General features: G+C 40.6%; 1 protein-coding gene across 3 annotated transcripts in view; it reads left to right on the plus strand.

Annotated features, from left to right (window-relative positions):
* TEX9 (testis expressed 9) overlaps positions 1 to 17,170 on the plus strand; it is a 215,917-nt gene that overhangs the window by 147,479 nt on the left and 51,268 nt on the right. For all 3 annotated transcript variants that reach the window (XM_061157226.1, XM_061157225.1, XM_061157227.1), the window contains 3 exons: positions 11,612 to 11,657; positions 12,390 to 12,472; positions 14,962 to 15,140. In XM_061157226.1, coding sequence (XP_061013209.1) covers positions 11,612 to 11,657; positions 12,390 to 12,472; positions 14,962 to 15,140 — 308 coding nt within the window. The remainder of the gene's footprint in view (positions 1 to 11,611; positions 11,658 to 12,389; positions 12,473 to 14,961; positions 15,141 to 17,170) is intronic.

Consider the following 17,170-nt stretch of genomic DNA (forward strand, 5'->3'; position numbering starts at 1 on the left):
GTAGGGTCAAGTTGTTTGGATATGTAAGCAATAGGCAGCAGTTCGGAGCCAATCGGTTGCACCAAGACTCCAAAGGCTATCCCTCCCTTTTCATCAGTGTATAGATGGTGCGGATAGTTGGGATTTGGGAGGAAGAGGGGGTGCAGCCAATAGGGTTGAGCGTAAAGCGTGGAAGGCCTTAGCCACTTCAGTGGGGGAAGACAGTGGTCCTGTGGGAGTCTCTTTAGCGGTAGCATATAGGGGTTTGGCCAGGGTGGCATAATTTGGGACCCAGTGTCGGAAGAACCCTGTCAGTCCTAGGAAGGACAATATCTGGTCTCTGTTGGCCGGAGGACAGATGGACCTGAGGAGGCTACACCGATCTGCTGTCAGGGCCTTAGTGGTAGGGGTGATTTGGAGGCCTAGATAGACAACAGAAGTCTGAGTCAGTTGGGCCTTGGATTGTGAGGCTCTGTAACCCTGGGAACTGAGGAAATTAAGAAGAGTTGCAGAATGTTGTCGGGAGGTCTCTTCTAAGGGGCTGCAAAGGAGCAAGTCGTCTACATATTGGAGGAGGGTGCTAGGGCGGAGCGAGCATCTGGCCAGGTCCGGGGACAGAGCCTGTCCGGAGTAGTGGGGACTGTCTCTGAACCCCTGAGGGAGTACGGTCCATGTGAGTTGTGTGGTCAGCTGGGTGTCGGGGTCAGTCCAGGTAAAAGCAAAGAGGAATTGGCAGTCGGGGTGGAGTGGGATGGTAAAAAAGGCATCCTTGAGGTCAATAACGGTGAAATGAGAGGTTTTGGGAGGTATGGAAGAAAGGAGGGTGTAGGGGTTAGGGACAAGTGGATGGGCAGGGACCACCGCCGCGTTGATCAGGCAGAGATCCTGCACTAGCCGGTAGTCTCCTGAAGCCTTTCCAACAGGGAGGATGGGCGTGTTACAGGGGGAAGTCGTGGGGATCAGGAGACCCTGTCCCATGAGACGGTCGATGATGGGCTTTAGCCCCCTGAGGTTACGAGTAGACAAAGGAAACTGGGGCCGGGCTGGGAAACAGGTGGGGTCTCTTAGCCGGATGAGGACTGGAGGGTGGTGCCGAGCCACCACCGGGACTTGGGTGTCCCAGACCTCAGGATTAACAGAAGAGGTTGGAGGGTCAACAAGTAACATTAGGAAGGCCCCTGACTTGGGAGCCAATCCTGGAGTTAGGTGAAGAGTGGCCTTCAGCTTAGCGAGTATATCTCTTCCCAAGAGAGGAGTAGGGCAGGAGGGGATGACCAAAAAGGAGTGGGTAAATAGGCAGGAATCTAATTGGCAGGATAGTGGCTGGGTTTGGAGCGGACACGAGGGTTGGCCGTCAATGCCCATAACCGAAACCTGGGAAGGACGTAAAGTGCCCCCGAAAGAGGGAAGGACCAAGTAGGTAGCCCCCGTATCAGCTAGAAAGTTGATGGACTTACCCGCTACCTGGAGCGTTACCCTGGGCTCGGCTTGGGTTATCAGGGTTCCCGAGTCTGGGCGGCGTCAGTCATCGTCGAGGCTCAGCAGCTCCAAGGCCGGAGGAGGGCAGGAGGTCTCCCTGGGGCGCTCTGGTCCCCGGCCCCTAAAGGTTGGGGCCCGAGAGGCCTGGGGACAGTCACTAGCCCAGTGTCCTCGTTGTTTGCACAACGGGCACGGCTTGGAGGGAGGCTGCAGATTGGGGCACATCTTGGCCCAGTGTCCTTCTTGGCCGCACTTGAAGCAGGCCCCCGGAGGGGGGTTTTGGGGTCCTGAGCCTGCCGCCGGCCGCAGGGCCGCTACCAAGGCCTGGGTTTGCTGGTTTAGGAGGCTTGCCTGAAACTCGGCCTTTTGTTTGAGCCTTGCCTTTTGGCTGGCCTCAGCAGTTTCTTCACGGGCGTTGTAAACTTTAAAGGCCATTTTTACCAGGTCTCGAATAGGGGTCTGTGGGCCGTCCTCGGCCTTGGCCAGTTTTTTTCGGATGTCAGGTGCGGATTGGGAGATAAAACGATTGGCCAAGGTAGCTGCCCCAATGGGGGACTTAGGGGACAGTCTGGTGTATTGAACAAGGGCCTCAGTCAGCCGATTAAGAAACATGGCTGGGTTTTCGTCGGGCCCCTGAGTCACCTCATCTAGTTTGAGGAGGTTTACTACCTTATGAGAGGACGTTTCCATTCCATCGAGGATACACTCTATCATATAGCGTACCCGCAGCTGGCCGCCACCGCCTTCTTGGTAGTTCCAATCAGGGTTGGTGTCAGGAACTGCCTGAGCTCCCGGGGGTTGCTCGGGGGAGGGGTTGGCACAGTGCCGCTGGTCGGCCTGAGCCTTGGCTGCCGTCCAAATGGCCTGCCTCTCTTCGGGGGTGGTGGTAGACCCCAGGATGACATATATGTCTTGCCATGTTAGGGCGTAGGCACGGGTCAGACTCGTAAACTGTTTAATATATTGAGTGGGGTTGGAGGAAAAGGATCCCAGTTTGGCCTCAATCTTTGCTAGGTCTTGGAGAGAGAAGGGGACGTGGACCTGGGCTAGACCCTCAGCTCCGGCTACTTGTCACAGAGGGAGTAGCGGGGCTGGGGGAGGGGGAGGGGAGGCACCTGGAGGGTTGCTGTGGGAGCGAGTGTGGGAGCTAACCGGAGAAGGGGAGGGAGTGACGGAGGGAAGGGGAGGATACAACATAGGGTTAAGGGCCGGAGGATCTGGGGCCAGCGGTGGAGTCTCAGGGGGCGGGAGCAGGGGCGAAAGGGGCCGGAGTGGAGGGGGAGGGGGCAGGAGCCAGAGAGGAAGGGGTGGGGGCCATGGGAGATGCATAGGGAGGGGGGGCCACCAGATCTTCCGGGGAACAGAGAAAGCAGAGGACTCAGAGACGGGAGGAGTTGGCTTGGTCCGGGAGGGTGGAGTCGGGGGGGGGGGGGGTGCATGGTGAGTAGGATTTGGCTGGGAGTGCACGTGGTGCACAGGGTGGGGCGAGAGCGCAACGCCCAAAAGGCCTGAACATAGGGGATCTCAGACCATTTTCCCGTTCTCCGGCAGTAATTATCTAAATCACGGAGGACGTCAAAGTCTAGTGTCCCTGTGGCTGGCCATTGTGAGCCATTATCTAGGGAATACTGAGGCCAGGCCTGTGAACACAGAAAAGTGAGCTGCTTGGGGCGGATATATCCCTTTAGTCTTAGGGTCCGCAGGTTAGCCAGCAGGCACTCTACGGGGGTGGAGTATTGGGGATCGGGTTTGGAGGCTGTCGATCCCATGGCGACCACGGGGCGTGGAGGCAACCCCCGCTGTCCTAACGTCTTCGGACGTGTCAAGGGAAGCCGGAGGTCTGTGCAGCCGTTCGGAACGTCTTCCTCATGAGCTGGGGACCGGGAAAGGCCGAAGCCGGAGGTCTACTCAGCCGCTTGGGACGTCTCCCTCACGGGCTGGTGACCAGAAAAGGCCGAAGCCGGAGGCCGAAGCCGGAGGTCTACTCAGCCGCTGGGGATGTCTCCCCACCAGCTGGTGACCGGGAGGGCCCAGTAAGTGCGCACCCGTTACTGGGCCCTAGGAGGTGGTCGCCAGGGAGGGCAGGCCCCAAAGCCGAAGGGACTTACCCCGTATCCTGCCGTCCGGGGGGTTGGTCAGCCACCTGGGTCCGGGGCTACCTCGGCGGTGGAGCTCGAGGGGGCCTCAACGGCGAGTGCCGGGGGCCCTCACCTCTAGCCCCACGTTGGGCACCAGATGTTAGAAAACGCCGCGGGAAGAAAGGGCCACCTCTAAGGACCGTTGATGAAGGCCTTTATTGGGCGGTCGCTCTTGGGCAGAACTCCCGGGGGTGGGTGAGCGAGGAGACAAAGGGAGTCTGCGAGGTATGAGGGGTGGGGAGAGGTTTTATAGCCAGGGCCGGTGTCCAAGCCAGGTCTTCCCATATAAGGAAGAAAGCGTGGGCTACAGCGGTGGTTGGTGTCCAAGGGCTCCGTGTCGGCACCTGATTGGACCGGGCTGCAGGGGGTCGGCCCCCGGAAGTTTAGCCAGCTCCCGGAACTTGTCTGCGGCACTTTTTCTGGGGTATGCCTCAACATGCCCGACCTTTCACTTTCCTCTGGGTCTTTGTGCATGTAAAATTTTGTTTGTGCCCTCCAAGACTGGAATCTCTGTTTCTCCCAGTCCTCCTGAAGTCCTATAATCAAAACCCGGTGGCCCTCACAGCAGATTTCTTGGGGATTCCCAGTCCCTTTGTCAGATCCCCAGGCTGGGACGCCTAATGTGGGGTTCAGAACCTTGACACCAACGTGAACACTTCTTTGATATTATTGTTCTCAAGTCTATGGGTCACCCACCCAGAGGGTATAAGATTTGGTTTTATTGTGATTGCACCCCTTCTTCTATCTCACTGTGGCTTCTTCTTTGTCTTTGGAGATAGGCTATCTTTTTTTTTGGTGGGTTCCAGCATGCTCCTGTTGGTGATTACTGAACAGCTAGCTACAGTTTTGGTGCTCTTGCAGGAGGAGACGAATGCATGTCCTTCTGCACAGCCATCTTGAAACATTCTTCTGTGATGAGAACCTTTACGATCTACCTTTTATTTTTAGCAGCATTCTAGTATGTAATACAGTATTATTAAGTATAGTCTCCATGCTGAACATTACGTCCTGTGACTTATCTATTTTATAATTGGTAGTTTGTATCCTTTGACTCCTTTCACCTGTTTCACCTACTCCCAACCAACCAGCCTCTAGCAATCTATGCTTTTAGATTCTCCATATAAGTGAGATCACTTTGTAGTTTTCTTTTTCTGACTTATTTCACTTAGTGTAATGCCTTCGAGTCCATTCATGTTGTCACAAATTGCAAGATTTCATTCTCTTTTATGGCCAAATAATATATATATATATAATTTATAGAATATTTTAGTATTTGCATATATGTAATATCAGAGATAGAACATGCACATTTTCTTTGCTTGTTCATCCCTTGATGGACATTTAGGTTGTTTTCATATCTAGGCTATTGTAAATACTGTTGCAATGAACATGGAGGTGTATATATGTTAAAAAAAAAAAAAAAAAATATATATATATATATATGTATATATATATGGTGTTTTTATTTTCTTTGCATAAATACCCAGAAGTGAGATTGCTGGGTCGTATGATAGTTCTATGTTTAATTTTTGAGGAACTTTTATACTGCTTTCCAAAGTGAGTGTACCAAATTATGTTCCTGACAACAGTGTACAAGGTTTCCCTTTTCTCCACAGCCTTGCCAGCATTTGTTATCTCTTATCTTCTTGATAATAGCTATTCTTACAGGTATAATATCTCACTGAAGTTTTGATTTATATTTCCCTGATGGTTAGTGATGTTGAGTATCTTTGCATGCATCTGTTGGCGATCTATATGTCGTCTTTAGAAACTGTCTATTCACATCTTTTGCCTATTTTTAAATCAGTTTGTTGGGTTATTTTATTTGAGTTTAATGAGATTTTTAAAATGTATTTTTGATAGTAACCATTTGCCAGATACATGATTTGCAAATATTTTCTCCTATTTAGTAAATTACCTTTCATTTTGTTGATTTTTTAAAAAATTTTGCTGTGCAAAAGCTTTTCAGTTTGATACAGTCCCATTGGGGTATTATTGCTTTTGTTGCCTTTGCATTTGGTGTCAAATCCAAAAAATAATCACTAAGACAAGTCTCGAGGAGCTAACCACCCATGTTTTTCTTCTAGGAGTTTTATGGTTTTAGGTTTTCCATTCAAATGTTTAACCCATTTGAGTTTATTTTTTGTGTATGGTATAAGATAGTGGTCCGTTTTCATTTTTTTATATGTGACTGTCCATTTTTCCTGACACTGTTTATTGAAGAAACTTCTATTTTCCCATTGTATACCCTTGGCTCCTTTGTCATAAATTGATTGAGCAAGTTCATTTCTGGGCTCTGTAGTCTGTTCTATTGATCTATGCGTCTGTTTTATGCAAATACCATACTGTTTGATTACTGTAGCTTTGTATAATAGCTTGAAATCTGGGATAACACCATTTTTACTGGATAGTGTATGTGGATCTGTTTATAATATCTTTTTGTATGTAAGTATTGGAAATCTATAATTTGAAGAGTAACGTAAGTTATAAAAAAACTAATAATTGGGGGCTTATACCAGTCAGATACAATGTAAACCTTTTACCTCCTTTATTTCATTTAGTTCTCAAAGTGTTAGTTTGAAATCAGTGTTACTGTCCTCATTTTAAAAATGAGGAAACTGCAGAACAAAATAAATGAGAAAACTACAGCTTAAAGTGGTTTGGAAGCTTATCTAGGACCCACAGATGGATGGATTTCCCTGAGATCCACACTAAAGTTGATAAGATTTCTAAACCTGTCTTCATGAACTGTACCTTTTTTCTTTTAAAATTGCATGTGAAATTAGGTAAAAGTAAATAAATTAATAGATATAAGGTATATTAGATCTTTTCTCCCCCCTAGATTTCAAATGAACTTTCAGTTCAGTTCAGTTGCTCAGTCGTGTCTGACTTTTTGTGACCCCATGTCTCGCAGCACGCCAGGCCTCCCTGTCCATCACCAACTCCTGGAGTTTACTCAAACTCATGTCCATTGAGTCGGTGATGCCATCCAGCCATCTCATCCTCTGTCATCCCGTTCTCCTCCTGCCCCCAATCCCTCCCAGCATCAGGGTCTTTTCCAATGAGTCAGCTCTTCGCATCAGGTGGCCAAAGTATTGGAGTTTCAGCTTCAGCATCAGTCCTTCCAATGAACACCCAGGACTGATCTCCTTTAGGATGGACTGGTTGGATCTCCTTGCAGTCCAAGGGACTCTCAAGAGTCTTCTCCAACACCACAGTTCAAAAGCATCAATTTTTCGGCGCTCAGCTTTCTTCACAGTCCAACTCTCACATCCATACATGACCACTTGGCAAAGTCATGTCTCTGCTTTTTAGTATGCTATCTAGGTTGGTCATAACTTTCCTTCCAAGGAGTAAGCGTCTTTTAATTTCATGGCTGCAGTCACCATTTGCAGTGATTTTTAGATATGTCTAAAGAAATTAGGGAACAAAAAAAAAAATTATGAATAAACTGGTTGGCAGTGTGGAACATTGGAAAAAAGGGCCCTCTCTCCCTCTCTGCTACTTTGAGTGTGTTAAGCCACTGAGATTGGGGGTTAATATCATAGCCTACCTTAACTAGTAAAGCAATTGGTATTGAGTCAGGTGCTGTATAACAAATATTCTAAAAGTGTGGTTTTCACTTAGTGGTTAGGCAGTACCTGCAAAGACACTGATTTTGGAGGCTGGAAAGATAAGAGTGCTGTTAAGTGGTGGCAGTGAATTTAGTAAAACTTGTCACCTTTTATAAATTGCAAGGTTGAATGAATGTCTGATGAACCAATGTTCTTAAGGAAGAGGTTGGAAAACAGTATTATAGTATGTGCTCTTATTATTAGCTGTATTGACACTGTATTATGAGAAAGATAAGTTTAGGAAAGAATTGGCTGTTTCGTAAGTAGAAGTGAAAGGGAATATGGAAATTCTAGGAATTATAGGTCTTAATGTTCAAAAAATCACCTGCTTCTAATTTTGATGAGGTCTGTTTTTTTGTTTTTCTTTTACTCTTTGTGTTTTAGGAGTTATATCAAAGAATCCATTGCTCAATCCAAGGTCATTAAGATCTACTATCTTTTCTCCTAAGAAAGTTGTATCATTTTGGCTCTTACACTTGGGTCTCTGATCCGTTTTGGGTTAATGTTTTTTACATGGTTAGTGTTTTTTACATGGTGTGAGATAAGGGTCAGCTTTCATTCTATTTCCTCTGTTGAATGGTCTTGACATCTTTGTCAAAATCACCTGACTGGAGACATACAAAATGGCTTTATTCTTGGACTCTCGGTTCTGTTCCATTGATCTGTGTATCAGTTCTTATGCCAGTACTACACTGTCTTGATCACCCTTAACTTTGGATAGTTAACTGCTTTTAGACCTAAGAAATTATGAGATAAAATTGAAAAAATGTTTAAGGGATAAAAGTCTATTAAATATTAAGGCTCATCTTTGTGGCAAAGATCAGACTTAAAATGATAAAAAATTTTAATCACAACTATTGATAAAAGTTGCCAGTGGATTAAGGTTTTTGGGGGCAAGGATCATTTTAAATTATACCTAGTGAACCTATCCATTTGGATAAAATGTCTCAGAGTAAAGATCTAACTAAAGGTAGTAGTCCCCTCATAGAAGCTTGACAACCTCAAAGTAACCTATTTTTAAACTGAGTTTGGGGGAAGAGGTGGGAGGAAGGGAGAGAGAGAGGAGTTCAGGGTAAAGAAGTAGTCTTAAAGAGTTATGAGTGTGGTAATGGCACACATAACTGACTGGAATCAAATGGGTAAGAAACTTTTGAGAGAGTTATCAGCAAAAGAACATTAAGAATGATGGACTAAAACCGCTTGTGATTGTTTAAATCTTAGAATAGTTGTGAGATCTCCCAGTCTTCTAAGATGAAGAAGCAGACAATGAGAGTTGCACAGAGAGAGTTTAATGTTTAAACACCTTAAAGGTCTTGGAAACAGCAAAGCAGTATTACTTAAGTGGCAGTATATTTGGCTCATATTTGAAATATTGGGACCTTATTCATTAAGTCAAGAATAATTATTGCATTCAGTCCAGCAGTTCCCCTCTAGCTATATACCCAAGAAAAATGAAGACATATGTCCAAGCAAAAACCTGCATGCAAACATTTATAGCCATTTTATTCATAATTGCCCAAACTGGGAACAACTCAAACATCCATCAAGTGGTGAATGGATAAACAAATTATGGTATATCCATGTAATTGAGTCTTTCTTAGCAATTAAAGGCAATGCACTGCTGATAACAGCAACAACATGGATGCTGAGTGAAAGAAGATAGATTGAAAAATGTATATACTGTACGATTTCATTTATTTGACATTCTGAGAAAGGTAAAACTATAGGGACAGAAATTGAATTAGTGGTTGTGTGGGACTTGGGAAAGGAATTAACTACAACGGGGCTCAAGGGAACTTTTTTTTTTTTTTTTAAGGGAACTTTTTGGGATGATGGAAATGTTCTTTATCTTGGTTGTGGTGATGGTTACATGACATATAAGTTTGTAAAATTTATAGAAATGTACACCTAAAAAGGTATATTTTACCATATGTAAATTTTATTTCAGTAAGTCTAAAAAAAATAATAACACTATTAGTGCCAAAAATAAATTAGGTCAAAATAAATTTTGAACAAATTAATATATTGGTGATATAATGGGATGAGTAAACAGACTAGGTTCTGCTCCCAAGGAGTTAATGCCTAGTGTATTAAAAGAACATATTTTTAATATGTTTTTGAAATTAAAATTTTTTCCATAAAAATTTCTTTATATCATCATTTGATATATACATTTCTGTGTGTGTATATATAATATGTAACATGAAACTACATATCCATATTGTACATAATGCTTTCTGATATTTTATGGCAGATAGTGTTTAACAGTTACCAAAATTCCAAAATTTAAGTTACCATTAAGATTAAGTACAGTTTTTATCCAGTAGATAAAAAAGATTGAATTGATGTTAACAACTGCTAATCTCTGGTTTCTGTTGAAACAAGTGAGAGACTGATTTTACAAGCATGAAAATAAATCTGTTGTTTTTCTTTCACTAAATTTTCCTAAAGTGCAAAGTGGTGATGACACCTCTGCTTACCTAGATCAGGTGGCCATTTTTTTTAATGCTAGTGTTTGAACAGATGGCTTTTGCCATGTGAAACATGGCACTTGATGGTTGGAAATTACTTAAGATGGGAGGTAATTCTGTGAAGAGACAAATCTGTTTCAGCTCGGAACAGTGATAATTGAATTAAATTATTGTAGTCAGACAGTACTTATTTTAATATGTCTTCAACATCCAGGGTTACTTCCCCTGTGTGAATATGGTAGGGAAACCAGACCTCAGTTTCCTGATAGTATAGCATGCCTATCCTTCAGGCTGCTGGAAGCAAGGTTTACCAAACAAGTTATTTTAATCACATTACACACAAACCTTCCAAGAAGTTTACCAGAAATAATCTGAATACTGTGGAAATTATCTTTCATGGAAATACACTCTGCTAAAGTAGTGTAGTACTAAGTACTACAAGTAGTACTAAAGTACTCTGCTAAAGTGGTAGCGCTCTGCTAAACCTGAGGGAGACAGATAACTGTTAAATGTCTTTTGGTCCTTATGAATGTGTATATGGTATGTGGGCAGGGAGAAATGGAAGATATAGAAAAATGTAAGGAAATGGCAAATACTGATTTAAAATAAGAATGATTTAAAGAGATCACTTAATTTTGTATAAAATTTGGAAACTGAGACTTCCTTGGTGTCCAGTGGCTAAGACTCCATGCTCCCAATGCAGGGGATCAGGCTTAGATCCCTGGTGGAGGAATTAGATCCCTCATGCGCTGCATGTAGCACCTAAGACCTGGCACAGCCAAATAAATAAAGTTTGGAAGCATTTTCATGTCATATATGAGAATTATTCTTTGGTCTCTAATTTTAAGATAGTTTGAAATCCTCCCCCCCACCCTTTCCAGAGCAGTTTCTAGTTCTTTAAGAGGCTATATTTAATATCTATCTTAAGTATATCTTTGTGTTTAGCATTGAACAAAAAGTATAGCTATTAGGTGGCTGTAGGTGGCATCCGATAGAAAGTAATTTTGTTTGTATGTTCTCTACTTTGGTTAGTAGTCCTCAGAACATATGGAGGGTTTTTGTGTTTTTTTAATAGCAGTGATAGATACTGAAGTGGCTGGTTTTTAGAAATATTAATACATGTGTTGGGGATGATTTAGAAAGTTGGTCATGGGTAGACACTTTTTCTGTAAAGAGCTGGATAGTAAATATTTTTAGGTTTGTGGGCTATACAGTCTTTGTCACAACTACAACTTGGCTGTTGTAGTGTGAAAGCAGCCATGGACAGTGTGTACATAAATGGATGTGGGTGACTAAGCCTGTGGGCCATAGTTTGCAGACTCCCATAAACATTATGTGTTTTAAGCCAAAAACTTCATACAAATGTATTTTAGATATATTTATTTATACATTTAACAAATATTTAGTGCCAAGCTAAGAGCTTATGTGCCAGGTACTATGCCAAGGACTAGACATAGAGCAGTGAACAAGGCAGAAGTATGATTGCTACCCTCACGGAGTTCATAATATAGTGGGGAAAAACACCCTGATCAAGTTTTTACGTTTTTAAATGTGTGAGACAAACAGTAACATTGAGGGACTTTACAATATAAAGCCCTGTGGTGAATCATTTTGTAAAATAGATGATTCCTGTGTGAAGCCAATATTACTCATTGTGATTTCAATTCATTAAAATTTGTGCTACATTTTCCTACAAAAAATTTGGCACGTATAGTGTTTCTTCTCAAAGACAAAATTATTTGACCAAAGCACTTTTCTTGCTTGTGACACTCACTCAAAGTAAATTAACATGTGTATAATTAGAATTATAGCAAAGTCTACTTGATAGTTTTATATATTTTCCTTTCAGATATAATTGCTGTTGAATTTTATTATGTCTCAGTTTAGTACCGTCTACTGTTAATATATGATGTTTATTTTTTATCTGTAGCCGTCCATTGTCTGAGGGGACAGTTCATTTACATTCAGAAACTAAGGTATGAATTTAAACTTTTTGTGAATGTAATTACAGTCTGTAGAATTTAGGTTGGCTTTTAGTGTTTTTCTTATACAAAACAGTATGACTCTATAGAAATAGAAAATTAGCCTTGATATTTAAAAGATATGTTTATGAAATATTGCTCATAAAATGAATCCTTTTTTGTCTCATAATTTCACTGAACAATTTGAAGATACATTAATTTTTAGTTTTCTCTCTGAAGCCCCAATTTATTAAATGGAATATCTGAAAAAGAAAAGAATTTAAAAACAGTGAAGGTGACTTGGGAGGTTTACCCATTTGTTCAAATATTTACAGTGTGTAGAGATCACTGTTCCAGGTGCTGGGCATACTGGGATGTACAGATTCCATCCATGGGGGTCTTAGACCCAGGAAATAGTATACATGGAGACGTGTCTGAACAAGAATTGATGAGGAGAATTAAATTCTGTAAATCAGAACATCCAGTTGAACATTCTGCTAACTACCTGAATATCTTCAGATCTTTGGGACTCATTTTCTTATCTTAAATCTCTTGGTTCTAGTAATAACTAGGTCTTTTCTAGCTATACAGTTCTGGATTCCTTAAAATACAGTTTGATTAATTCTGTGAAAATAGGAATTCTGTGTAGCAAACTAGTGATTCTGTGTATTATGTAATTGCCTTCCTAGGCAACTGATGAGAATGTAATTAATTAATTAATCAGTCATTTAAATTCTTTTCCTTTAGCCAAAGACCAAAAATGTTGATCCCATAAACAAAGTTCAGAACAAACTATACTCTGCAAGTAAAGGAAGGAAATCCAATTCAAGGTATAGAACAGTTTTTTAAAATATTACTTTCTTTTTTTAGTTTCATAATTTACCATATCATTGTTCTTAACTAGTAAGTTATGGTTCTCTGGATCTTTTTATACTCCAAAAGATACAAAATTACACTCTATTTTTCTCCACATTTAGTAATTTAAAGCATCTTCTAATCAGAAATATCTGATTAGATAAGCAAAAATGCCACATGTCAAAAATTTTAACTGTTATTTTTAGCTAGTTTCTTAGATCAGAAACTAGAACCTAGATGTCTTTTTCTGCCTAGTTCTCTCAAATAGACTGAATAGTCTTACACTTTTTGAACACCATGCATTATTGTGTATATTGAGACACAGAGTGATTTTGGCATGCTCTCAATAAAACTACAGTATAGTTATAATTTATATTCTATTGTTTTGGGTGAAAAAAATTTTTAAGACTATTTTTAGTACTTTAAGCACTAAAAGGAGACCCAAGAGATTCTTTAGTAGACCTTCTTGAAAAGGAGTCTCACACCTGCAGTGGATTATACCAACCAACTTCTAATTCACAGTAAATTATTAAATTTATATGTCTATTGCTTACTTAAACTGATAATTGCATTATAATTCTGGAAAAATCTTTGTTAATCCTTGTGTCTTTTTGTTGTTCAGTCGCTTAGTCATGTCCGACTGCAACCCCATGAACTGCAGCTTGCCAGGCTTCCCTGTCATTCACTATCTCCCAGAATTTGCTCAAACTCATGTCCATCGAGTCAGTAATGCCATCCAACCATCTCATCTTCTGTCGCCCCCTTCTTGCCCTCAATCTTTCCTAGTATTAGGGTCCTTTCCAGTGAGTTGACTCTTTACATCAGGTGGCCAAAGTATTGGAGCTTCAGCTTCAGCATCAGTCATTTCAATGAATATTCAGGGTTGATTTAGGATTGACTGGTTTGATCTCCTTGATGTCCAAGGGACTCTTCAAGAGTCTTCTCCAGCACCACAGTTTGAAAGCATCAATTCTTTGGTGTTCACTCAGGCTTCTTTATGGTTCAACTCTCACATCCATACATGACTACTGGAAAAAACATAGCTTTGACTAATGTCTTTGCTTTTTATTATGCTGTCTAGGTATGTCATAGCTTTTCTTCCAAGGAGCAAGCATCTTTTCATTTCATGGCTGCCGTCACTGTCTGCAGTGATTTTGGAGCCCAGTAAAATGAAATCTGATACTGTTTCCGCTTTTTCCGCATGAAATGATTGGACCTGATGTCATGATCTTAGTTTTTTGAATGTTGAGTTTTAAGCCAGCTTTTTCACTCTCCTCTCTCTCCTTCACCAAGAAAAGCCAAGTAAAGTTTTTGTTTTTTGAATACAAGAGACCAGAAACACAGGGTGAAAGGATAAGGGAAGAAAAAAAATCTAAAATTGATAGAAGAAAAGAGAACATATGCTGCATACATAAGTACATACATAACTGGAAAGGGTTATCTTACTTTCAGACTTCAGGTTTACATTTTAAATAAAAGGTTCTTTTCCCAAAAGAATTGCAAAGCCTTTGCTTATGTGTTAAAAGTGAGTTAGGCTTTAAAGTTAAAAGTAAGGCTTTCAGAAAAAGACTAAATGAATTAGTGCTGGCCCATTCCTCAATGCCTTTGATAGTGACTTTTATTTCGTATTTCTCCCCTTATTTAAAATTTTAAAAAAACACAACTTTTTGGTAGATTTTGATCCTGCTTATAATGTTTCTTTAGGTGGAAAATATGTGGAGTTTGAGCTAAGAACTCTTTACTCTGCAATTGTTTCTCAAAAGATGTTCTTCAGTGTTTGCAGACTTATGGCTAGAGTGATATCACATTGTACAGTTCTTTTTCAGCAGCATATAAAATTAAAAGCCATAGTCTGGATTTGACCTGGGAGGCCAAGTTCAGTACTCTTAGTTTCGGTGTTCAGTTGAGAGTGCTGACCTATAACAAATAATTCTTTAGCAAAAAATATGTTTGTTTGGAATCAGCAGAGAATTGCACTTTGGGATCTGTCACCATGGCGAGCCACATGCAGGTCCCTGCACAGCAAAGCAAGGGTGACTCTTGGGGGAAAAGGAAGCGGGGAGGGCTGTAGGGGACAAAGGCTTTCATCAGCTGAGCCGTAGCTGGAAAGGAAGAGGAGTCTTTCTTTATACTCGGGCTTTGCTGTTGTCGCGTGGTGTGAGAGTTCCTCCTCCCGGTCTCCTGACTGTTTAATTGAGGTTTCTGTTTATTTTTTTACATTGTCAATGTCTTGAATAACTGGCATCATAAAGCCTTCTCCAGCTCTGTGATTGTCATAAAGATTAAAAGTCTACTAAATCTCTTGTTGTATAGTCCTTGAAAGTATCAATTGTAGATATCATGATAAACTTAAAATTTATAATAATAATTTTGATCTGCTTTTTACTTGAATAAAGGTCATATCTGGGAATCATATCTACTTTTTATATTACACACAGACACATATATATATTTCTCTTTTTAGTGTAAAATTGAAATACTGTCATGTGCAGACTGCCGATGATGTTGCCATTCCAGAGGATTTCTCAGACTTTTCTCTTGCAAAAACAATTAGCAAGATTGAAGGGCAACTAGAGGAAGAAGGCTTACCTGATTATATAAATGATGATATTTTTTCTGGTGTTAGTGAAGATATTGGAACAGGTAGGTTTTTTGTTTATTCTTCTATAACAATTGCTTAAAAAACAACATTGAGAACAATTTTTCTTGTATTTAGAAAATGTATTATGATGTGTTACATTTGTTTGATAGAAGAAATAAAATTGCTTTTGAGTCAGTAATTGTTAAAAATGGATGATGGGTAAGCAGAGTTTCACTGAACCAGTCTCACTACTTTTATATATGTTTGATATTTCCCATTGTAAAAGGTAAAAATAAAACGAACTATCTAGGATTAGTTTCATTGACCTTTTTTCAACTAAAGTTATATGCCCCATAGCTTATTATTAAAACATTGACATTTTTTAAAAATGTTTCTTTGAATTCATTTGATGTTACTGAATTCTCTTTATTGTGTATTAAATCAACATATGTTAAAGGATAAATGAATTATTGATTAGCATCAGGTAAAATAATGAATTTTCTAATGAATATTATTTTCTTTCTTATAAACTCATTCTCTGCATACCACTAGAAAAATACTTAGTCTAAGTCATCAAAAACATTATGTTAGTTACCGGTAGTGCCTCTAAAATTGTTAAATTTATGAGCAGCCACCTATTCTATTGTACATAAAAAACAATACAGTTGAGTTTATATGAACATAGTTAATGTTGAATTGTAATTAACCAGGTTCAGGCAAACTGCTTAGTCCCTCTGTAATAGCAATGTCTTCACTTGAAAATTTAGCAGTTTATATTAATATTAGATGATCATGAAGTTTCGCTCAATATTCTGATGCTGTGATAATCTCATTGATTTACATGTGTAATGATGAATATGCAGCTGCTGCTAGTCAGTCATAAATGAGGAATTTATTTTTGCATTTGTTACGTTTACTGACCTATCCAAGCTTTCTGAGGCTATTCATTAAGAGTGAAGGTAAGTGAAAGAAAAAATTACCTTCATGCCTCAAGATGCCTTCAAGGACGCAGTGGTCAGATATTGGCTGTTCCTCAGTTAATAGTCACTGGTGTCTAGTTAGAGAGTTCCTCTGCCCAGGTATAAGAACCAGCACAAACCACCTTAAAGTGCTGCTTTGTCTCTTATTGCTTAATGACCTCTCTGCCACTTTTGCATCCTCCTCTTTTCACAGTCTTTGACCAAGGTGTCTCCCCTTTTAGGGAGTTCTTGCCTATTCCACATGATTGCCTAGAATGGCTGGGTTATGTGCGGAAGGAAGCAATGAAAAAGTAGTAGCACAAAACTTTGTAAGGCTGCTTTGTAAGTTTAAAGTTGTGTAAATGTACAAAATGTAAGTAAGTGTACAAAGCACTGCTTTATAAGACTAAAGTTGGAGCGGGATGAGAGGGGAGGTTCATGCTGTGTACCTCCAGAGACAGAGCACTCAGTTCCTCGATGATACTGCTGAGGTTAGAGTTGGGGAGAGAAAGAGATGGATTGTTTCCCTTCTGTCCTCTGCTAACCTGGAGGCTAGAAGGAGAGTTGACTGGAGAAATCCAGGTATGGCTAGAGCCAAACATAGTTCATCAGCTCCATGTAATGCTGGGGACACTTTATAAGAAGAGCTTTGAAGCAGGAAGTATGTGTGGAGATGTGTGTGCTGTGGAGTTTGTCCTAATGATCTTTCGGAGACTGAATATTAAGATTGTTTACTCAAGATAAGCTTCATGAAGGCAAAGCTTGTCTTACAATATCCATATTATGCCTGGAATGTAGTAGAGACTTAATGTATATCTTTTTAATTACTGATTGGATGAATTATGAGTGAGTTCCAAGTTCAGCTTTCACTTTATGTATTTTTATATGCCTAAAAACTGCAAATTTAACGATATTATTGAATAAAGAACTTTTGCTAGCAATGAAATACTAAAAGTAGATCTTAATTAGGGATTTGTGGGGAAAAAAGCTTCAGCAGTAAGGTATTTGTGTACTTTTCTGCTTCTCAGACACATACACTACATGTTAACTTAGATGAAATTGGGATGTGCGTTGCAGTCGGTGACATTTTATGATTGCAGTAGTTGGGACTGAAGTTGAGTTTTGCTAGAAAG

This window comes from Dama dama, chromosome 12 (genome assembly GCF_033118175.1).
Source record: "Dama dama isolate Ldn47 chromosome 12, ASM3311817v1, whole genome shotgun sequence".
In the NCBI taxonomy this organism is placed as follows: Eukaryota; Metazoa; Chordata; class Mammalia; order Artiodactyla; family Cervidae; genus Dama; species Dama dama.